General features: G+C 39.5%; 1 protein-coding gene across 5 annotated transcripts in view; it reads right to left on the bottom strand.

The window, feature by feature from the left end:
• Nucleotides 1-8,256: 8,256 nt before the first annotated feature.
• Nucleotides 8,257-24,533, bottom strand: part of BMS1 (BMS1, ribosome biogenesis factor) — a 32,092-nt gene continuing 15,815 nt past the window's right edge. For all 5 annotated transcript variants that reach the window (XM_027530501.1, XM_027530503.1, XM_027530500.1 and 2 more), the window contains exons 13-23: nt 22,394-22,475; nt 20,467-20,540; nt 19,640-19,816; nt 16,729-16,917; nt 16,460-16,640; nt 16,203-16,261; nt 13,299-13,421; nt 12,187-12,334; nt 11,489-11,664; nt 9,328-9,489; nt 8,257-8,796 (exon numbers count right to left, since the gene is read on the bottom strand). In XM_027530501.1, the coding sequence (XP_027386302.1) occupies nt 8,566-8,796; nt 9,328-9,489; nt 11,489-11,664; nt 12,187-12,334; nt 13,299-13,421; nt 16,203-16,261; nt 16,460-16,640; nt 16,729-16,917; nt 19,640-19,816; nt 20,467-20,540; nt 22,394-22,475 (1,602 nt within the window). In that variant the 3' untranslated portion in view covers nt 8,257-8,565. The remainder of the gene's footprint in view (nt 8,797-9,327; nt 9,490-11,488; nt 11,665-12,186; nt 12,335-13,298; nt 13,422-16,202; nt 16,262-16,459; nt 16,641-16,728; nt 16,918-19,639; nt 19,817-20,466; nt 20,541-22,393; nt 22,476-24,533) is intronic.

Genomic DNA, 24,533 nt, shown 5'->3' with positions numbered 1-24,533 from the left:
TAGAGTAGCCCCCACTCGCTGCAGCTAGAGAAAAGTCCTGGCGGCAGTAAAGACCCAGCACAGCCAAAAATAAATAATTAAAAATGTTTTTTAAAGGATGAGACTATTGACACTTGCAACAACTTGCATGAACTCAAGGAAATTATGCTGACTGAAATAAGCTGATTTTAAAAGGACACATATTATATGATTCCATAAAGTTGTGAAGTAACATAACTATAGAGATAGAAAACAGATTAATAGTTGTTGGAGGTTAGGGATGGGTGAGGTGTGTGTGACTTTAAAGTGGTAGCATGAGGAAGCCTTCCAGTGATGTCACAGTTATGTATGACTGTGATCATTAAAGCTACACACATGCTATCACACAGGATAACACACATAAATTAGTACATAAATGACTCATGAGATCTGAAAAACTGTGGATTTGTACCAAGGTCAGTTTTCCTGATTTTGATATTGTACTACAGTTCTGCCAGATGTTAGCACTGGAGGAAGCTGGGTAAATGCCCCAAGGAAAACTCCCTGCAAATTTTTGGGCAAATTCCTGTGAATCTATAATTATTTCAAAATAAAAAGCAATTTTTAAAAAGTGGCCTCAGAATCTTATTTATAGGAATTTGTTTTAAAGGGAAAAACAAAAGGGGACTTCAGATCAGGAAAAAACATTCAGTAAGTACATTTCACTCTTCCACAGAAATGCAAGTGTAAAAACTTGAATGGAATGCATAAAGGAGCTATTTGACATCTTGGAACGTGAAGTCAAGTGGGCCTTAGAAAGCATCACTATGAACAAAGCTAGTGGAGGTGATGGAATCCCAGCTGAGCTATTTCAAATCCTGAAAGATGATGCTGTGAAAGTGCTGCACTCAATATGCCAGCAAATTTGGAAAACTCATCAGTGGCCACAGGACTGGAAAAGGTCAGTTTTCATTCCTATCCCAAAGAAAGGCAATGCCAAAGAATGCTCAAACTACTGCACAATTGCACTCATCTCACATGCTAGTAAAGTAATGCTCAAAATTTTCCAAGCCAGGCTTCAGCAATACATGAACCGTGATCTTCCAGATGTTTAAGCTGGTTTTAGAAAAGGCAGAGGAACCAGAGATCAAATTGCCAACATCCGCTGGATCATAAAAAAGCAAGAGAGTTCCAGAAAAGAATCTATTTCTGCTTTATTGACTATGCCAAAGACTTTGACTGTGTGGATCACAATAAACTGTGGAAAACTCTGAAAAGAGATGGGAATATCAGACCACCTGACCTGCCTCTTGAGAAATCTGTATGTAGGTCAGGAAGCAACTGTTAGAACTGGACATGGAACAACAGACTGGTTCCAAATAGGAAAAGGAGTACTTCAAGGCTGTATACTGTCCCCTGCTTATCTAACTTATATGCAGAATACATCATGAGAAACGCTGGGCTGGAAGAAGCATAAGCTGGAATGAAGATTGCCAGGAGAAATATCAGTCACCTCAGATATGCAGATGACACCACCCTTACGGCAGAAAGTGAAGAGGAACTGAAAAGCCTCTTGATGAAAGTGAAAGTGGAGAGTGAAAAAGTTGGCTTAAAACTCAACATTCATAAAACGAAGATCATGGCATCTGGTCCCATCACTTCATGGCAAATAGATGGGGAAACAGTGAAAACAGTGTCAGACTTAATTTTTGGGGGCTCCAAAATCACTGCAGATGGTGACTGCAGCCAAGCTTACTCCTTGGAAGGAAAGTTATGACCAACCTAGATAGCATATTCAAAAGCAGAGACATTACTTTGCCAACAAAGGTCCGTCTAGTCAAGGCTATGGTTTTTCCAGCGGTCATGTATGGATGTGAGAGTTGGACTGTGAAGAAGGCTGAGGGCCGAAGAATTGATGCTTTTGAACTGTGATGTTGGAGAAGACTCTTGAGAGTCCCTGGACTGCAGGAAGATCCAACCAGCCCATTCTGAAGGAGATCAGCCCTGGGATTTCTTTGGAGGGAATGATGCTGAAGCTGAAACTCCAGTACTTTGGCCACCTCATGCGAAGAGCTGACTCACTGGAAAAGACTGTGATGCTGGGAGGGATTGGGGGCTGGAGGAGAAGGGGACGACAGAGGATGAGATGGCTGGATGGCATCACTGACTCGATGGACGTGAGTTTGAGTGAACTCCAGGAGTTGGTGACGGACAGGGAGGCCTGGCGTGCTGCAATTCATGGGGTCACAGAGTCGGACACGACTGAGCGACTGAATTGAACTGAAAGTCAAATAAAAGAACAGCAGCAGAACTGGGACAGGAGACCATAATTCAAAGTAACACTGAGCTGGTGGTGAGTTTTACCATTTTCCCTTTCCTGGTACCTCACAGCTATCCTCACCCAAGTGAGGCAGCCTAAACCTCGAGGTGGATATAGGCGCAAACAGAGACCACTCAAGAAAGCCTTCAGGCTGAGGAACAAGAGTCTCCTAAAACCCAGAGAGAGTGCAAGAAATCTCTCCTCTTCTCTACTCCGTTTTCTCCTGCCCAGCCCCCTGCAGCCCATAAGCACGCCCTTTTTGGATCCAGGTTGGAAGGAGTTTTGTTGGTGGTGTTTTATTCATTGTTTTCTTACTCTCTTGGTCCTTGGCTTGACTCTGGATTTGGGCACAGACGTGGTATGGAAGCTGCAGTGTTTAGACTGAGGGCTGAAAAGGAAACTGGGAAAGTACCAGGAAGTCATGGAGTGGGAAGAGTTCAGGACAGTGACCCCTCAAAGTTGTTAATGAGCTCCTGGGCTCCCTCCTGAGCTGTGCACGCATAGATCTGACTCTAAGCAGCATATCGTTGACTCTGAGAAGGGTCAAAGAACTAGATCAATGTCCCAGGCCCACACAGGCTATAGGTAATGCACATGTGAGACTGACCCAAATAACACTGCAAGGGCTTTGTTTGTAAATGGAACTGACACTGGCCACAACCCATAGAAGGCTGTAGCACTCTGCAGGACATGTATGCCATTAAATGCTTATTTTAGGAAAAGAGAAAAGTCTCAAATCATTAATCTAAGCTTCAATCTTAAGACATTAGGAAAAAAGAACACAATAAAATCAAAGCAAGCATAAGAAAAGAAATAATAAAGAGCAGAAACCAATGAAATTAAAAACAGGAAAAGAATAGAGAAAAATCAATGAAACCAGAAGCTCATTCTTTGAAATAAAAATTAATAAACTTCTAGGAATACTGACAAAGAACAAAAGTAGAGAAGACACAAATGACCAATATTAGGAATGAAAGAGGTGATGTCACTACAGACACAAAAGACAGTAAAAGGATAAAGAGATTCATATAGGGGGCTTCTCAGGCGGTGCTGTGGTAAAGAATCCACCTGCCAATGCAGGAGATGCGGATTTGATCCTTGGATAGGGAAGATCCCCTGGAGAAGGAAATGGCAACCCACTCCAGTATTCTTGCCTGGAGAATTCCATGGACAGCGGAGTCTGGTGGGTTACAGTCCTTGGGGTCACAAAGTCAGACACAACTGAATGAGCATACACACATACAAGGGACACACAAATAACTCTATACCCATAATTTTGACAATTTAGGTGAAATAAATCAATTCCATTTCATAACCTATGAAAATTCACTTAGGATGAAATAATGAGTAGTCCTATAACTATTAAATATATTAAATTCATTGTTAAATAAACATTAAAATAAAATCTTTCTGGTCACAGTTCACGGCTTGCAGGATCTTAGTTCTTCAATCAGGTATTGAACCCATTTCCCCTGCCTTGGTAGCATGGAGTCTTAACTACTGGATCACTGAGGAATTCCCTCACTGACAGATTCTACCAAACATTTAAAGAAGAAATAACAATTCTACCCTCAATCCAAGAATGTAAAAGGAGAGGGAACATTTTCCAAATCATCTCATAAGGCCAGCATTACCCTGATACCATAATCAAATAGACGTAAGAACTCTACAGAACCATATCCCTTACAACATTCATTCACGATAAAGATTCCCAGCTAAACCAGGCATAGAAAGGAATTTCCTCAAACTGAGAAAGTGTATCTACAATGGGACCAAAGCAAGAATGTCCACTTTCAATACTTCAATTTCACATTACCCTGAAAGTCCTAGCCACCGAAACACATCAGTTTCACAGTTATAAAGGAAGGAATAAAAACCCTTTCTACTTGCAGAAAACACGATAGTCTAAGTATAAAATCCCAAGAAATCTGCTCTCTTCCCCACAAAAAGATCTAGACTAACTGGGCGCATTACAGTCACAGAATGTAAGTTTAACACACAAAAACCAATCATTTTTCTAAAAACTAGCAGCAAACAATTTGAAACCAAAAAAGTCCTAAATAAACAGAGAGATATGCCATGGACTGTGGGACTCTATATTGATTTCAGTTCTTTCCAAGTTGATCTATAGATCAAAAGCCATGAAAATCACAGCAGGATTCTTTGGTAAATGTAGGCAAGCTTATTAAAATTTATATCAAAAGGGAAAGGCCCTAGAACAGCAGCAACAATTTTCAAAAAATAGAGGAATCACACTTCTTAGTTTTCAGACCTAATATAAAGCTACAATAATCAAGATACTGTGGAAAAGTGATGGATGCATCAATCAAAGAGAATACAGCCCAGAATATACCCTCACAAATACGCCCAACTGATTTTTGACAAAGATGCAAAGGTATTTCAATGGAGAAAGGATAGCCTTTCAATAAACGGTATTAGAACAATTTAAGTTAAAAAAAAAAAAGGACTCCAATCTAAATCTCAGATCTATATAAAAATTAACTCAAAATGAAAAGCATAAAGCTATAAAGCTTTTAGAAGAAAACATACAAGAATATCTTCTTGACCTGGGGCTAGGAAAAGAATTCTTAGTGAGGACACCAAATTCACAATCCATAAAAGAGAAAATTAATAAATTAGGCTTGACAAATCTTTTAAATTTTGTTAAAGATACTCTTAAGAAAATGAAAAAACAGCAGTAGATTAGAAGAAAGTATTAGCAAATCATATATGTGACAAAGGACTTCTTCCAAAATATACAAAGAACTCTCAAAATCAACAATAATGATCCAAATAAATAGTAGGCAAAAGACTTGAAAATAAAACATATCACCAGAGAGGACAGACACAGTACATGAAAGGCTAGTAAGCATATGAAAAGATGCTCCACATTATTGGTCATTAGGGAAATGCAAATTAAAACCACAGTGAGATACCACTACATATCCATTAGCTGGTGGGAATGCAAAATGGTACAACCCCTCCAGAAAAGTTTGACAGTTCTTTTAAACCATATGACCCAGAAGTGCTTCTCCTGGGTTATTTTTTAACCCTGGAGTAATGAAAACATGTTCACACAAAAACCTCTATACAGATATTTATAGCAGCTATATTCATAATTGCCCCAAACTGGAAACAACCACAAGGCCTTTCACTGGAGAATGGATAACCAACTGTGGTCTGTCTGTACAGCTGGTAACTATTTAGTAAACAAAAAGAATACACCACTGATACACAGGACAATTGGGATGAGTCTCAAAGACATAATGCCAATTTCAAAAGATTACATACTCTGTTGTTTTACTTACATATTCTTGAAATGACAAGTTGTAGTGATGAAAAACTCATCAGCAGTTAATGGGGGTTGGAAGTGAGGAAGGCTTGGGCTACACAACATGAGGAAGTGCTCTGGAGAAGGGACTCTGGTATCTTGACAGTGGTGGTTACATGAACATATATATATAATGTGTTAAAATCTATGTAAGTGTTAAAACTCTTGGATCCTATACAACTCTTTAAAATAGGACCAGGAGAAACAAAAAATTTAAAAATCTGTTCTGTGCCAGTCATTTTGCATTAGGTCTCATTAAAGCCTCACAAACTGCAAGATTAGTTTATTACCTCCATATTACAGATAAGAAACTTGAAACTCAGAGATAACTTGGGAATTTGCCCAGTTCAGTTCAGTCACTCAGCCGTGTCTGACCTTTGTGACCCCATGGACTGCAGCATGCCAGGCCTCCCTGTCCATCACCAACTCTCAGAGTTTACTCAAACTCATGTCCATCCAGTTGCTGATGCCATCCAACTGTCTCATCCTGTTGTCCCCTTCTCCTCCCACCTTCAACCTTTCCCAGCATCAGGGTCTTTTCAAATTAGTCAGTTCTTTGCATCAGGTGGCCAAAGTATTGGAGTTTCAGCTTCAGCATCAGTCTTTCCAATGAATATTCAGGACTGATTTCCTTTAGGATGGACTGGTTGGATCTTCTTGCAGTCCAGGGGACTCTCAAGAGTCTTCTCCAACACCACAGTTCAAAAGTATTAATTTTTCAGCGCTCAGCTTTCTTTATGGTCCAATTCTCACATCCATACATGACTACTGGAAAAAACATAGCTTTGACTAGGTTGTCTAGGTTGGTCGTAACTTTTCTTCCAAGGAGCAAGCATCTTTTAATTTCATGGCTGCAGTCACCATCTGCAGTGATTTTGGAGCACCCCCAAAATAGTCTGTCACTGTTTCCCCATCTGTTTGCCATGAAGTGATGGGACCTGATGCCATGATCTTAGTTTTCTGAATGTTGAGTTTTAAGCCAACTTTTTCACTCTCCACTTTCACTTTCATCAAGAGGTTCTTTAGTTCTTCTTCACTTTCTGTCATAAGGGTGGTGTCATCTGTGTATCTGAGGTTACTGATATTTCTCCTGGCAATCTTGATTCCAGCTTGTGCTTCTTCCAGCCCAGCATTCTCATGATGTACTCTGCATATAAGTTAAATAAGCAGGGTGACGATATACAGCCTTGACATACTCCTTTTCCTATTTGGAACCAGTCTGTTGTTCCATGTCCAGTTCTAACTGTTGCTTCCTGACCTGCATACAGATTTCTCAAGAGGCAGGTCAGGTGGTCTAGATTCCCATTTCTTAAAGAATTTTCCAGTTTATTGTGATCCACACAGTCAAAGGCTTTGGTATAGTCAATAAAGCAGATGTTTTTCTGGAACTCTCTTGCTTTTTTGATGATCCAGTGGATGTTAGCAATTTGGTTCCTCTGGCTTTTCTAAATCCAGCTTGAACATCTGGAAGTTCACAATTCATGTACTGTTGAAGCCTGGCTTGGAGGATTTTGAGCATTACTTTACTAGTGTGTGAGATGAATGCAATCGTGTGGTAGTTTGAGGATTCTTTGGCATTGCCCTTCTTTGGGAATGGAATGAAAACTGACCTTTTCCAGTCCTGTGGCTACTGCTGAATTTTTCCAGTTTGCTGGTATATTGAGTGCAGCACTTTCACAGCATCATCTTCCAGAGTCACACCATAAAGAGTGGCAGAGCCAGGAGCCCCACCGAGCCCCTCCCTGCATCTAGCACTGTGATGGTAAAGTCTGCATGTAGCAGTCTAGGACACTGGGAAGGACAGGCTGCCCTCTTTGTTTATGTAAGTTATGTGTCTGGCTTCTGTGCACAGCCTGGCTTAGCTGGACCTGTTCAGCTTTTAGATGAGTGGATGTCTTAGCAGGATCACTTGGGCTTCTTCAGCCCTGGCCTGAACATGGGGATTGGACTTGATGATGTTCTTTGACGTATGTGGAGATGCTTAACTAATGGCAGGAACACTGCACTGAGACCTGGCTGTTTCATCTTGATCCTTTCCTATTCCTGGATGATTCCGCTCACTCCCAGGTAGGTGGTGTTGTCTCTCAGTTATGTGCTTTAGACCTAGAGGGTTTACCAATATGAACTTCAGACAGTATACATCATCCCTGGTCTAAAACATTAAATGAGTATTTAGTGTTAACTAGCTACTATTGTCTTCCCAAGTGGCACTAGTGGTAAAGAACCTGTCTGCCAATACAGGAGACGTAAGAGATGTGGGTTTGATCCGCAAGCCAGGAAGATCCTCTGGAGGAGGGTATGGCAACCCACTCCAGTATTCTTGCCTGGAGATTCCCACGAACAGATGAGCCTTGTGGGCTACCACCCATAGGGTCACAAAGAGTTGGACACGACTGAAGTGATTGAGTATGCACAGCTAACACTAACTTGCAAAACGTGAAGATGTAAAATGTCCATTAGGATCAATGATCAAAGAACACAACATGTAACAGACAAAAAACCAAAAATTACATATCCGTCTCTAAAATTTTACCTTAATGCCAAGGATTCAAGTTAACATTTTTTCGCTCCTGGAAAACGCATCATGAAGTTGCTTGAAAAAGCAATTATCAAGTATTCATCCTTAATGAAAACTACTCAGGCAAAATTAACAAGAAAATATTTTAATACTTTTGTAGCACAAAATTAAACTGAGACAGGTTAAGAGGAATGTGAGGGGATCTAGAAAACCATAAATTATGTAGCTTTATTTTGCCATAACCTAGATGTCCTATGAGCAGGATACCTAGATGTTGAGAATGAACAGGCGTCCTTTGAGCAGTCTCATTTCTCCTCTCGAAGGCACAGTCTGGGTAATGCCCCGACAAATAGGCTTGTCCAGTCCCCTGACCTGTCACTTACAATGCGAAAACATTCATCACTGCGGGTTCGAATGACAGTCTAGTCTGTCTGCAGCTCACTTCAACTGCTCCTCAGGCCCCTTTAGACTGGACTTCTGATTTCTTCTTTCTTTCTGACCCTGAATTCGGTAGAGCTTCTTCCTGAGGTCCTTCTGTCGCTTCAGTTTCTCTTCTTCCTCCTTCTGCTTCATTTTGAAGTGTTCTTTGTTGTGGAGATGTCGCTGCTCCTTGGCTTTCTTCATCTTCTCACTGTGCACTGTACTCAGAGCATCCAGCAGTGCAAGGATCTGACAAGGACAAAACCCACTGAGCATCAAAATATTCTTACAGTTATAGCATGCCTTCGTTCTAAGTTTCAGGGATCTTAAACACTGCAGCTGACTGTATCAAAATGAGAATCAATTCATTATCCAAATGAATATTAATCTAGTGAAAACGGATCCTGAACTAGGGAATTATAATTTGCATGGAAATATAAGTAGGAGCATACTGACTTAGCAAAATACTTATATAACAGCCTTGACCACAAAACCACCTTTGTTAATCACTCTATGGATACTCTGTACAGCTGATAGAGTGATGTGCCAGCTGTGTGCTTCTTATTCCCCATTAAAATGCATAAGGCAGAGCATGACTAAACAAAAGAAGGGAAATGGATTCTGGCCTTTCTTCTAACTTCCAGATCTAGTGCCCTGAGTGTCTGACCCTTATCCTTTCCTCATGTAAAGTGAGAATGCAGTAAGAACGCCAAGTGTGTTACTGACAGCATGATTTTCACATCTAAATGCAAAGTACTGGAAGCCATCCATTGACAGTACCTTCCTTTCATGAGGCTCCCGTATGACGGCTGGTCTCACTCTGTCCTTTGGAGTCTTGCCTGCCTTTGCCTGGGTCTTGGGCTTGCTCTTAAACGGCAGGGCCTTCTGCAAGGCTTTTGGAATGTGCAGTGAGTTAAAATGTTTCTTTTGCCTCACAATTGGCTGAAAAAGAAAAAGAAAACAAAGACTATGACATATTTAAATTATGATCTATGCACACTTAAAATTTGCATGAAATCTTCTCAATGGATTGATTTTTCCACAAATCAGTAATACCACAGTTTGCTGACCATGAGAAATGAGGACTCAATCATCCATCAAATATAAATCGCTTCTGTGAGCATGCACAGCTACAGGAAAAACAAAGGAATATATAGAATATACATAGCATACATATTTATAATTCTTCCAAGAAATCAACTGTGCAAATTTCTACAGTATGGGCAATGGGATCTTAATAGATTTGATGAAAAGATCCAACCTTTCTGTTAATGGCAAATTCAGGCCTTATCTTTGGAGCACTGAGATGGCTTTTTCTAGCCTGACAAGAATAATCTAGCTTTTCATCTTGATCAGCCTCTCTGGATTTAAGGACACATTTATTCCTCCAATGAAGAGCCAAAGTGCCCCCACCCCTGATTCTCATTAAGAAGTTTATTGTGTTTCTAATAAAAGGCTGATTTAAAAAAGCGAGATTTAAATGACAAATGAAGGCAAAACTCTCTCTACATTCAATTTTCAAGCTAACCAAATTCTATACTTAAATTGAGATGACAAAAATCCTTAACTGCCTCAAAAGTAGTTAGTAAGCTGACAGTTTTGCCCTAAACCTTTACTAAAGTAGACTACATAGAGAATATTTCTGCAGTATCTTTAAATTTATTGTTAAAGACATTGCCCACAATAATATTCAATATTCTCTGTTTAAAAACCAAAATATTTTAGAATGAAAGAATTCAGAGAAATATCCTTCTCAAAAATAAGTAAGCTCCACAAACTGGACAACAGGTACTGTGTCCTCAAGTATATTTTAAGGGCAATTCATGGCAACATGACTCAAATTTTATTAACTATTTTACAGAAAAACTAATGCCTGGAAAACTGTTTCTAGCAGAATGATAAACCAAAACCCTGAATTATCCACGTATTACAAAACAATTAAATATCCACCATTAACACAAACAAATCTTTTCAAATGCCTTGTTAAGCTGTGAACAAAATAATGGACATTCTCAGAGACTAAAACCTGAATGAAAATGGGCATTCAGGCAGGGACTGAGAACTTAAGATTTAAAGGGTAGGATGCGGTGGGGATGGGAGGAAGGTTGAAGAAGGAGGAGACATATGTATACTTAGGGTTGATTCACAATGTTGTGCAGCAGAAACCAACACAATACCGTAAAGCACTTATCCTCCAGTTTAAAAAGAAAGCAAAAAAAAAATTCATTGAGCTGTATACACTTATTATTTGTGTACCTCCTCTCTGTATGTATGTTGAAAGTGAAAGTCGCTCAGTTGTGTCTGACTCTTTGCGACCCCAAGGACTATAGTCCATTGAATTCTCCAGGCCAAAATACAGGAAGTGGGTAGCCTTTCCCTTCTCCAGGGGATCTTCCCAACCCAGGGATCGAACCCAGGTCTCCCACGCTGCAGGCAGATTCTTTACCAGATGAGCCACAAGCGAAGCCCAAGAATACTGGAGTGGGTAGCCTATCCCTTCTCCAGTGGATCTTGTTAACCCAGGAATTGAACCTGCAATGATTTCTGCATTGCAGGCGGATTCTTTACCAACTGAGCTATCAGGGAAGTTGTATGTATGTTAACACTTCAAAAAAAAGTTTATTAAAACCTTCAAAAATAACCTTCCACATTGTTTCTATGAGAATAAGTATATTAATGTTTTTAGGAGTAATATATGTTTAGTGCCAAGAAAAATAGTTCAAATGAGGTATATACAGTGAAAAGTTTAAGTCTCCTTTCCAATACAGAGAAAACCACTTCTACCACTTTTTCTGTGTTCCTTCCAAAATAGTCTATGAACATAAACAGATTCACTCAAGTTTAATGTTAGACTTTCTACTTGAAAATTCAAACCACAAAAAACCATTACATACAAAGCTTCTGAATGACACGCATCTACAGAACACATGCGCAACTATACCTTATAGAGAGAATCCTTGTTGGCTTTTAGTTTGATGCCATGGGCAAGCCGGAGTTGACCAGTTGTCCGCATTCCTGACCAGGTGTCTTTCTCACCAACTGGTTTTAACAAAGATGTTACTGGGTTATAGAAGGCTGGAATGGAGACAGGATACCAAGTTCTCATGAAGACAATATCTGGAAAGAGAGTGTATTTACATTACTGTTTTGAGGAGACGATTCATATCCATGTTAGTACACACACACAAAAACAAAATACTCCAAACTTCTCTAGCTGGTTGCATAGTATTTGAAGAGAGACTGTGCCAAGTGAACTACTTTTGAATAGTATATAAGTTCTCTGGTTGTTGCTGGGCGCAGTGCGCAAGATGTTCCAAGCGGGGAGAACTACAGCTGACTCCTGTTTTTCTTTTCTTTTGATGTGTACCGTTTTAAAGTCTTAATTGAGTTTGATACAATATTACTTGTGTTTCATGTTTTGGTTTCTTGGCCATGAGGTATGTGGGATCTTAGCTAACCCACCAGGGACTGAACCCACACCCACCACATTAGAAGGCAAAGTCTTACCCACTGGACCACCAGGGAAGTCCCGATTCCTCTGTTTCTAAAGATCTAAACTCCCACCTATAATTCACACTGGCTAGAAATCAATACAGAACAGTAACATGCTGTTAAGAACACACCACAAAGGAGATTTACCACTCATCAGCAATTTATCCTCAAACGTGGCCCGGAAAGCTCCTTCTGGAGCCCGGAGCGCCTTCTTGATCTGTCCCCTTATTCCACTGACCGTTCGAATCACAGCACCTTCAAATTTGGCCACTTCCAAGGCAGAATTAAACATTCCCTAGAGATATATATATAAAAATATTTAAAAAGTATATAGACACAAAGTCAGATATTTTATCTCTTAGTTCATAAATATATCCTTGGTTAAAAAACAGACAATAATTCATTGAAGGGTAATAAAATAATCAAAATGTATTTCTCCTCAAAAGTAGAATTACTAGGTCAACAGGAGTACAACTCTATTTTTCCTGAAATAACACTAAGACTATTGTGAGCTCATACATATGCTCATTACTGCTATCTTTGTAGAAGAAAGGAACGAATGATGTTTATTGGCTGAACTAGCCTAGATGGCCTTTGCTGTCATCTCACGGGGCTGGACTACAGCTCATATCCTATTACTTACATGTACACACTTCAAAAATAAAGAAAGCTAGACAAATAAATGCTGATGGTTGTATATTACCTTAAGAACATTTTATGATCATCTTAACTCTATATTTTTAATGGAAACAACCCACTAATGAAATTTTCAATAAATGTTGCTCAAACTACCCTCTCATGTTATACTTACTGCTTGACATAACATCCATTTCTCCATACCCCTGCCAATCAAGTATTTTGAGAACTGCTTTGTCTATTTTTCTACTGATCTGTTTGACAAACCCATGATTTTCCCCCTCTCTCAACACAAACCAAAAAGGTAGGAAACAAAACCTAGTGAATGAGATTACATATTTTCAATATTGGCTCTGTGACAATCTCACAGGGAAATAATAAGTAATAGCCTTAATGATTAAATATCTCTATTTTATTTCACCTTAAGATTTCTGAGCACATTTAAGTAACATAGAGAATAATATAAAGGAGTAAACTAAAAATATAAAAAACCAAGTTTAGAGAAGATTTCAAATACTTTTCTGAAAGCATTAGATCTCTTAGACCTAAATGAGAAGTATTTCATGCCTCCTTTAACAATATATACATTAAAAATATTTGAATATATAAAGAGATATACAGACCTTAATGAATGAAGTGTTCTTGAAAATTTTATATGGAAAACCAGTTAGTTTTAATTTCTTTACAATTTTTATAGATTTATCCAGATCAAGGACAACTCCTGTGGCAGCTATCCGGAAATCAGGCTAAAAAGGAACCCCCAAAATTTGAATACAGGAATAATATCAACAAGAGAAAAACTACATTCTCTGTAATGCAATAAATTACTGAAGTCCAATTCACTTACAGTCACCTAAGAAAAAGAATATGTGAACATACAAACCAGTATTTTAACAAAAGTTATCTGAAATTATAATACACATAAGCCAAAACTGATGATATCTTGAGCATTTTACTCAGGGTGATTTCATAGTAATATAGTTTCACAAATATGAATAAATGAAAGGGAATATGAAAATTTGGCTACAATGGCTGAAAAATTAAATTTTTTGACATTTAGGATGGATTACATTTGCCCATTATTCTGTTTTCTTTGCTGTTAAATGAGGCCAAAAACCTGCTCTGATTGGTCAAATGAAGGCTAAACCAGCATCATTAAGTTCAGTCGCTCGGTCATGTCCGACTCTTTGCGACCTCGTGAATCGCAGCACGCCAGGCCTCCCTGTCCATCACCAACTCCCAGTTTACCCAGACTCACGTCCATCAAGTTAGTGATGCCATCCAGCCATTTCATCCTCTGTCATCCCCTTCTCCTCCTGCCCCCAATCCCTCCCAGCATCAGAGTCTTTTCCAATGAGTCAACTCTTCGCATGAGGTGGCCAAAGTACTGGAGTTTCAGCTTTAGAATCAGTTCTTCCAAAGAAATCCCAGGGCTGATCTCCTTCAGAATGGACTGGTTGAATCTCCTTGCAGTCCAAGGGACTCTCAAGAGTCTTCTCCAACACCACAGTTTAAAAGCATCAATTCTTCAGCGCTCAGCTTTCTTCACAGTCCAACTCTCACATCCATACATGACCACTGGAAAAACCATAGCCTTGACTAGATGGACCTTTGTTGGCAAAGTAATGTCTCTGCTTTTCAATATGCTATCAAGGTTGGTCATAACTTTTCTTCCAAGGAGTAAGCGTCTTTTAATTTCACGGCTGCAGTCACCATCTTCAGTGATTTTGGAGCCCAAAAAAATAAAGCCTGACACTGTTTCCACTGTTTCCCCAACTATTTACCATGAAATGATGGGACCAGATGCCATGATCTTCGTTTTCTTAATGTTGAGCAGTAAGCCAGCTTTTTCATTCTCCACTTTCACTTTCATCAAGAGGCTTTTTAGTTCCTCATTTTCTGCCATAAGGGTGGTGTCATCTGCATATCTGAAGTTATTGATATTTCTCCCAGCAATCTTGATTCCAGCTTGTGCTTCTTCCAGCCCAGCATTTCTCATGATGTACTCTGCATATAAGTTAAATAAGCAGGGTGACAATATACAGCCTTGACTACTCCTTTTCCTATTTGGAACCAGTCTGTTGTTCCATGTCCAGTTCTAACTGTTGCTTCCTGACTGGCATATAGGTTTCTCAAGAGGCAGGTCTGGTGGTCTGGTATTCCCATCTCTTGAAGAATTTTCCACAGTTGATTGTGATCCACACAGTCAAAGGCTTTGGCATAGTCAATAAAGCAGAAATAGATGTTTTTCTGGAACTCTCTTGCTGTTTCTATGATCCAGCGGATGTTGGCAATTTGGTCTCTGGTTCCTCTGCCTTTTCTAAAACCAGCTTGAATATCTGGAAGTTCAGGGTTCATGTATTGCTGAAGCCTGGCTTGGAGAATTTTGAGCATTACTTTACTAGCGTGTGAGATGAGTGCAATTGTGCGGTAGTTTGAGCATTCTTTGGCATTGCCTTTCTTTGGATTGGAATGAAAACTGATCTTTTCCAGTCCTGTGGCCGCTACTGAGTTTTCCAAATTTGCTGGCATATTGAGTGAAGCACTTTCACAGCATCATCTTTCAGGATTTGAAATAGCTCAACTGGAATGCCATCACCTCCACTAGCTTTGTTCATAGTGATGCTTTCTAAGGCCCACTTGACTTCACATTCCAGGATGTCTGGCTCTAGGTGAGTGATCACACCATCGTGATCATCTTGGTCAAGAAGATCTTTTTTTGTACGGTTCTTCTGTGTATTCCTGCCACCTCTTCTTAATATCTACTGCTTCTATTAGGTCGATATCATTTCTGTCCTTTATCGAGCCCATCTTTGCATGAAATGTTTCCTTGGTATCTCTAATTTTCTTGAAGAGATCTCTAGTCTTTCCCATTCTGTTGTTTTCCTCTATTTCTTTGCATTGATCGCTGAGAAGGCTTTCTTATCTCTTCTTGCTATTCTTTGGAACTCTGCATTTAGATGCTTATGTCTTTCCTTTTCTCCTTTGCTTTTTGCTTCTCTTCTTTTCACAGCTATTTGTAAGGCCTCCTGAGACAGCCATTTTGCTTTTTTGCATTTCTTTTCCAGCATCATTAGGGGTAGTCTAATGTCTAGCTGGTATCCAGTGGAAGTCAGAACCCAGTAGAGTGGTTAGCTCATGGTGAGCACTGCTTAAGTAATTTTAGAAAAATATGTCCGTAAAAACATAAAAATATAAAACATTATCAGTACCATTATAATTCTACTTCCCTCTTCTCTGCTCCCACACCTTACTTATTAAAAAGACGAAGGAAAATTGAAAGTAAAGAGAAGACTGTGTTAGTCACTCAGTCATGTCCAACTCTTTGCGACCCCATAGACGATAGCCCACCAGGCTCCTCTGTCTATGGGATTTTTCCAGCAAGAATATTGGTGTGGGTTGCCATTCCCTGAAGACTATAAATACCAAAAATGAGTAATTTTCAACTTAAAGTTTCAGTACATATTCATAATCAAGACATTATTTCTCAAACACAATCTATAAAATAAAACAACCAAGATACTTACCATACTGCCACTGACAGACTGTACTGCCAAGAACCCAGTACCCTGTGGAGTGATAGGACCTTAAAGGAAACAGAAAAAAATAAAAAATACAGTGAACCACACATTCTGGATTCTGTTTCACATATATACTCCAACCCCAGAAAAGAGAAAAATCTTATGAATTTTGATTTCATAAAAGGAAAAAAGCAAAACTACAATGATCAATCCTAAAAGGTCTAAATTAACCTATAAAGAAGTCTATTCTAATCTGTTTTTACCCCAAAAGGTTGCTCCACAATGCATGTGCTGTGGGGTATATTTTAGAAGCCTCTGTCTTCCATTGTGGTCTTCAATATAATAAAGTGGGATGGTTTGAAACCTCCTCCACCCTACAGAAAAAATGATTGGATCTCGGGACTTGAGGATTTTCTTATACCAACGATGTTTCTTCAGACGCATCTGAGGGGAGAAGAGATTTCAGTAAGATTATTGCCTCAAGTATGACCAAAGAACCTCAGCTGTTAAGTATGCAGCAAAGGGTACCTACCTGTACATATCCAACATTGCCCTCACTATTGCCCAGACCACCCAAAATAATTGGGTAATGAGGGTCAAAGTTAAGCACAAATTCACAGGGGACATTTTCTATCTCAATTCGGACATACATCCCAGGTCGAAAACCCTCATACTGAACTCTGGCTTCATCTTCTTGATCTTCAAATTCTGCCCGGTTAAGCTATATACGTGAGAGGGGGAAAAAGAAAACAATTAAAAATCCACAAGATTAACATTTAAAAAAAAAGCCAATTTCTAAATAAAGCAATCATGAACAGAATTACTTAGGCTTTATACTAGTTAAAAATAGTGTATGTTTTATCTTTAGAGTTTGCTGAGGATATGTCCCAACTGTCTTCTCTGGTGCTCCAAGCTATAGCACAGCAAATACAAACAACTCTGAAGGAAGCCCTTAATGTTGGTTGACACACACCCTGAACTTTTTCATCCACACATTGTCTTTTTACTCTCCAATTATTTCACACTTCTCGTTTCATCAATCAGTATCTCCTTCCTCATCTCCATTCTCAACTGTTGACTGTCTCCTAATTCACTCAAAATTTAAGCAATGTAAAAGAACTTCTAATTAGCCCTTCTACCAGGGTTTATACCCATATTCAGCCTTGTAGCTCTGCACTATTCAATATGGTAGGAACACATGGCTATTTAAATTGAAATTAATCAAAACTAAATAAAATTTAAGTTGTCATTCACAGTAGCCATATTTCAAGAGGTCAGTATCAACATGTGGCATTCCATTATCACAGGAAGCTCTGCTAGGCAGCTGTTAAGAGACTATCCATGCCTCAATTTAATCCCAACCTTTACTTGCACCCTAGATCATGTACTCTTGTTGGACTTTATTCCAACAAATCTTGCCTGTTATTTCTCTCATCTTAAAACATTTTGACTTCACTTCCTATAACTATTGCCCCATTTATCCACTTACCTTTGAAGCAAAATTCCACAGATGTGTTCTAAAAGGCTGGTTCCAGTTATGCCACTCCTATCCCCTTAAATGCTCTAAAATTAAGACTTTAACCAACACTCCATTGAAATGCTTGTCAAAGTCACTAAAGGCCTCACAATCTAGTGGTCAATTCTGTCTTCACCAAAATTAATACATCAGCAGGATCTGAAACAATTTATCACTTCCATCTACAGTGGTTTCCCGTGTACCTCATGTCCTCTTAGAGTTCTTCTATCTCCTGAGTGCTGCTCAGTCCCCACTGCTGCTTCATCCTCTCTGCCCAGCCACACAGAGTACCTGGGGTCAGTCTCAGTCTTCTCCTTTCCTGCCCCTACACTCACTCCCCAGGTCACTCCACCCATCTCATAACTTTAAAAAGCACCCAGATGCTGAGGACAGCACATCTCAGTCCCTGGACCCCAACAGCTCTCCTCATTGACCACCTGACACCGCTCTTGTCCGAAAAGTATCTCAAACCTAACCAATCCCAACTTCATCTTCCTTGGTAGACTGACACCAGTGAAAGGCTTTTCTATCTTACTTATGACAACCCAGTCCTTAAAGTAAGTCATCCTTATTTCCCCTTGTACATCTCACATTCAAAGTTCTTTATAAATGACCCACAATGTTCCAGGTGATTTTAAACAGAACTAGCCTTACACTTTGGAGAATGCAATGGCATCCCACTCCATTACTCTTGCCTGGAAAATCCCATGGACAGAGGAGCCTGGTGGGCTGCCGTCCATGGGGTCGCGAAGAGTCGGACACGACTGAGCGACTTCACTTTCACTTTTTACTTGCATGCATTGGAGAAGGAAATGGCAACCCACTCCAGTGTTCTTGCCTGGAGAATCCCAGGGACAGGGGAGCCTGGTGGGCTGCCGTCTATGGGGTCGCACAGGGTCGGACACGACTGAAGCGACTTAGCAGCAGCAGCAGCCTTACACTTCCCTAGTCACTTCTATCAAAGGTGAATACCCAGTAGGAATCACTATGTTAATGACTAACCATACTTCTTTGACTAAATAAAGGACTAGGTTGAGCAAATCCTTCAACTGCATCTTCAGAAATCGCATACTTTTAAAAATATTTATTTATAAGGCTGCACTGGGTCTTAGTTGCAGCATGCAGGCTTAGTTCCCCTGTGGCATGTGGGATTTTTGATCCCTGACCAGGGAGCAAACCTGCAACCCCTGCCCTGGAAGACGGATTCTTAACCACTGGACCACCAGAAAACTCCCTAATAAATCATCATATACTTAATCTGCTTAAGACATATTAAGGTGTGCTCCAGTTTACAGGGATTCTTGGTGGCCCCATCTGTCAAAGCATAACTTAAACACTCACCATCAACTATGTACACATCTTTGTGTCTCTAACTTTAGAGTTCATCAACTCAACAGCCTGCTCAGCATCCCTAGACAGCAGAGAAAGACCATCTCCAGCATTCTACATCCTCCCTTTACCTCTGTATCTGACCTTACATTCAAAGTATCCTTTGAACTCTGATCAAGGAGGGTTTTCAGAAAATCTTCCCTGGAGAGCACTGGTATGTGCATAAGCCACACAAGGCCAAGAATCACATGCCCATTCAAAATATTCAATCATCACTCCAGGGAGCAGTAATCAAAACACACTGTCTCAAATCACCACATTGTGAGATCCTCAAAAATGGAGGCCATGTCTCAGCCATTTCTGCCTCCTCCACATATAATGCTTGGTACAAAATAGATACGGATATAATTCTGGTGAATGTCTGACTGAAGACATAATTAGATGACTGCATGAATAAACACACTCATTTGCATCTCGACCTAGAAGTGCAAACAAGAGGCCCAGATGCCGGTCACGGAGCAGAGACCTAAACAAAGTTACATATTCACATCACTACTACAACCTTGAAATGAGGCTGATAGGAACTGAGTTTTCTCACCTGTGCTTGTTTCTGCATTTCTCCTTTAAGATCATCAAAGTATGTGCTTTCTCCTTCATCATATTCTGCATCAAACATCTCCTTCAATTTTCTCTTTTTATCTAAATGCTTTTTCTTGGCACTTTCCTCTGCACTGGGGTCAATTTCTTCTTTAACTTCTTCCTCCACATCTTCAATCTTAAATTTCCAGAAGAGTAAATTTTGTGAAAATTTGTGGAGACCTTTTCTTTACATATTAAATACTAAGGCAGATTTTAAGAGTTCTATTTGAGCTGCAAAAATCATAGTTATGCCCATCATGAAAACAAAATAAAACAAAGCCTTTGGCTCTAAATAACATGCACTGCAACAAGAGACATTTAGACAACTCCATTACAATGAACTGCAATTCCTTAATATGGCTGGGACTGCCAAACATGAATAGAAGTAACAGCAAGCATCCCCAACCCAAATGCTCCCAGGAACTTCTCTAAAAATACTAGGGAGAACAGGGAATTCGTTTTTTTAAAACGGCACTTAGTGTAAGAAGAGGAAAATGATGACAAATTACAGTGACCCAGGAGCTAAAACTTTCAATGACTGAAGAATCATAACAAGAAGAGATAACAAGTATCACTCAAAAAACTCAAGGAATCAAGGATAACAAATAAACCAACATTTTTTACTCTGTTCTCACCCACTTCACTTTTAGGAAGAAATTCATCCAGTCTGTAATCTACACAGATAAGCAAGATTTGTGTTTCTCAATATGGGGCCTCCTGCAGAACGTACCGACCACAGATCAAGGCAGGGCCAGTGGCTGACAGCGAGCCACGGCCAAGTCATACCTGAGTATCTGGGCCTGGTTTTCCTTTGTGCACGTCCCCGGTTTCCAGGTCTTCAAAGTCACCATAGAGTTCCTCTGGGAAAAGAACATTCAAATAACTCCCCTGCATGTGACACTCTAGCACCACCTAGCAGTAAGAGTGTTTAGTTGCTCTGCATCTCAAACTTCATTTTCATTGTTCGTATAGCTACCTACCCCTAAAGAATCCTGCATTTACACAGCCTTCTTTTTCTTGTCAAATTTTGTATTTCATCACCTATTTAGGTTAAGTAAATGAACTTAATCCACTTTTCCATATTTTACTTCAAAATCCCACTTAGCCAAGAGCTATTTTCCCAGGATTAGTGATAGATATTCTGCAGTAGAGAAGCATACAGAGGTAGCAAGCATGGCCATGTACATCAGTCCCCAAACCAAAAGTTCAAAGAGTGACTTGAAAATCCCTGTCATGATAACAACACATGTGAAGGAGTCTCAATATAAGATTAACACAGTACAACCATATGATATACCTAGGGAAAATCTTGTTGTTGTGTTATTCTTTAGTCACTAAATTGTGTCTGACTCTTCTGTGACCCCATGGACTGTAGCCCGCAAGGCTCTTCTGTCCATGGGATTTCCCAGGCAAGAATACTGGAGTGGGTTGCCATTTCCTTCTCCAGAAGATCTTCTCAACTCAGGGATCAAGACCAAATCTCCTGCATTAGCAGATGGATTCTTCACCACTGAACCACCAGGGAAGCCCAGGGAAAATCTCAGATTACATAAAACACAGCATTGAGAGTAACAGTAGTAACCAAAAGGATATCGAGCCCAGAAGAAGTGTTCATTCGTTCATTTTTAGAGCTCTAAGTTTAGTTATGGATCCTACCCTTAAAAGAAACAGAGAAGTTAAACTTTGGGAGGCATCATTTAGAAAGGTATCAAAATATTTTCATGTAACATAAAGGAAAAGGACCAGAAGAGATACAAAAGATGGGAAGATTTCATTTGTAATAAAAATAAAAAAGGATAAAATACTTAGGACTAATCTAAACAAGAAATGTGCTGGAACTTCATTCAAAAAATGCTGAAAGTTTTAATATGCTTTTTAAAGGACACATGGAATAACCTTATCTGATGCTTTTAAGTGCTTCACATACTAAGCACTGCTCTAAGTTCCTTAACCAACTTCTTCAACATGGCTCAATGAGAAGGTATTATCTACTGAACAAATCGACTACCGTGTGTTTGGAAAGGAAGATTCAGTATCATGAAGATTTTAATTCTCTTGTTTATATAGTTACAATGAAAATAATCACCAAGGCTTTCTAATCTGGAAAAGATGGTATAGACATATTTCCTCTGTTCCTCCTGACTGTGTATAACCATCAACTCCAGAAATGATGCAAGAGCACAAGGGATAACCAAAGGAGAACTCTCAAAGGTGGAAAGACAAAGATGGGTTGGTGAGAGTCCCCAGGAGCAGAGGAATGACATAGTGGCCTGTGTCTCCCTATACCACAACCCACAGAAAAGCAACTTAATGCCAGTGTTTCCCAACTGCCAAGCAGCAAGAGAAGGCAGCCCAGACAGGCTCATTCTTGCCTCAGACTGAACTAGATCTCACCAGCAATCCAGATAAATCAGGAATCCCACTGACAGTAAGTGATGAAGGAAAGTGCTCACTTTCCCAAAGAGCTTGAATCTCCTTTCCTCCACCGAGATACAGCAGGTGCCCAGCGGTTATCAGCAAGGGGGAATTCCACTGGCCATGAGACTCTCCTCTTCCACCTTAGACACAATATGCATCCAGGCAGAACCAAGCAAAGGAGATGCCCAAAGCATTTCACAGTTGACTAGCATCTTCAACTTGACTATTAAAGACATGGACGAAAATAAGACATAGAGAAGGCAGTCTTCTCTGAAGAATACAGTACTTTACTTACCATCTTCTGCTAAGATCTTGGCTGCATCTTTATCCTCTTCCCACTTCCCAGTCACAAAGCAATCTCTGATACTGTTCATAACCTTATACAGAAAAGTCAGCACTCAGTTGACAGGCTCCAATCATTCAATAAATAACCACTTTTAGAAACAGTAGCCTTTAAATATTTTTCAAGATACTTCTATAGATATATTCATTTTAATTCTATGGATATTTTCATTCCAAACTTTGACGTAGATAGTATAATAACAGATAAAAACATATCATAGCATTAACAGTGGATAGGGAAATACTATCTGCCTAGTGACTTCATAAGTAAACAATCAGACATTTAACAATTCATTAATCTGTACTTATCGTGGCTGTTTGAAAACCTAATTCCTCTAGCCAATACTCTAACAAAGACAAAATGTCTTGTATCAGTACAACACTGCAAAGAAGTACTGAGGCTCTCAGTCCCAGATCTGCCAGATCATCCAGTATATACATGCAGTGGATGCCAGGTGCACTTCTCAAATATAGACTAAAACTTGTACACAACTCTGTGTTTCAGAGTGCTTCCTAGGGAACCTGACCTAAGACAGCACACGGCCCTCACTGCCAAGGGCTCAAATCTTCACATAACATTTTGACCATGATTCATGTTTTTCATATATAACCCCACTCTCTAGGAGTAGCCTTGGGGGACTTCCCTGGTAGTTCAGTGGTCAAGACTCTGCACTTCTACTGCAAGGGGTACAGGTTCAATCCTTGGTCAAGTAACTAAGATCCCACATGCCACATGGAGTGGCGCCCTCCAAAAAAAAGAAAAAGTAGCCTCGAAGCTAGTATGATTACAATGGTTGCAAAAGCAAGTCTGTGCATTCACTCATCCCTTCATGTCTACACTCACTCACTAATTATTACTGAACATCTGTTCTATGCCAAGAAGCTTTGCAGGCACTGAATGACAAACTGTTCTAAGAAGATCCTTGCTGTCATGAAGCTTAACAACTGACTTATGGAAACCAGGGATCAAATAAATTTTCAAAAACAGACCCTCCATGATAAAAAACACTCAACAACTTAGACGGGAACTTCCTAAATCTGACAAAGGGCATCCTTTAAAAAACCCATAGCTAACATCATACTTAACAATGAAAGACTGAGAAAACTTTCCCTCTAAGATCAGGAGTAAGATAAGGATGTCTCCTCTCACCACTTCTATCCAACATTGTACTAGATGTTCTAGTCAGGGCCATTAGGCAAGAAATTGAAATAAAAGGAATCCAGTTCAGAAAGAATAACTATTTCTACTTGCAGGTGGTATGATTTTACATATGGAAAACCCTGAGGAGTCCACAGAAAAACTATCAGCACCGCAACCACTGAGCCCGCGTGCTCTAGAGCCTGCACACCACAACAAAGATCCCACATGCTGTAATCAAGACCAGATGCAGCCCAATAAGTAAGGATTTTTTTAAAAAAAGAACACAAGGAATAAATTCAACAAAAGTGCAAAGCTGACACTCTGATAACTACAAAACATTATTCACAGAAAATATTTAAATAAATGGAAAGGCATCCTGTGTTAACACATTAGAAGACAATATTGTTAAGGTATTGATACTACCCAAAATACAGATTGAAAGCAATTCTTATCCCAGCTGGTTTCTTTGTAGAAATGGAAAAGTTGATTCTAACATACAGAAAATCCAAAGGATGCAGTAAAGAAAAAATATTCTTGAAAAAGAACGAAGTCAGGAGATTCACTTCCTAATTTCAAAACTTACAATGAAATGATAATCAAAATACTATGATACTGGCACAAGGATAGTTGGATAGATACATGGAATATAATTAAGAATTCACAAGTAAACCCATGTATTAAGGTCAAGTGATTTTCATCCAGGGTTTTAGGACAAGTCAATGGAAGAGAAAACAGACTTCAAAAGATGGGGCTAGGACAGCTAGATATTCACATGCAAAAGAATGAAGTTGGGCTCATCTCACACCAAATTCAAAAATTAATTCAAAATGTATCAAAGACTTAAATGTAAGAGTTAAACTATAAAACTCTAACCCAAAATCATAGGAGTCAATTTTTATGATTCTGGATTTGACAATGGTTTCCTAGATATGATACCAAACAAGAAACAACA

Source organism: Bos indicus x Bos taurus, chromosome 28 (genome assembly GCF_003369695.1).
Source record: "Bos indicus x Bos taurus breed Angus x Brahman F1 hybrid chromosome 28, Bos_hybrid_MaternalHap_v2.0, whole genome shotgun sequence".
Lineage (NCBI taxonomy): Eukaryota > Metazoa > Chordata > Mammalia > Artiodactyla > Bovidae > Bos > Bos indicus x Bos taurus.
Note: the sequence above shows the minus strand (reverse complement) of the source record. Positions and strands in the feature narration are given on the sequence as shown.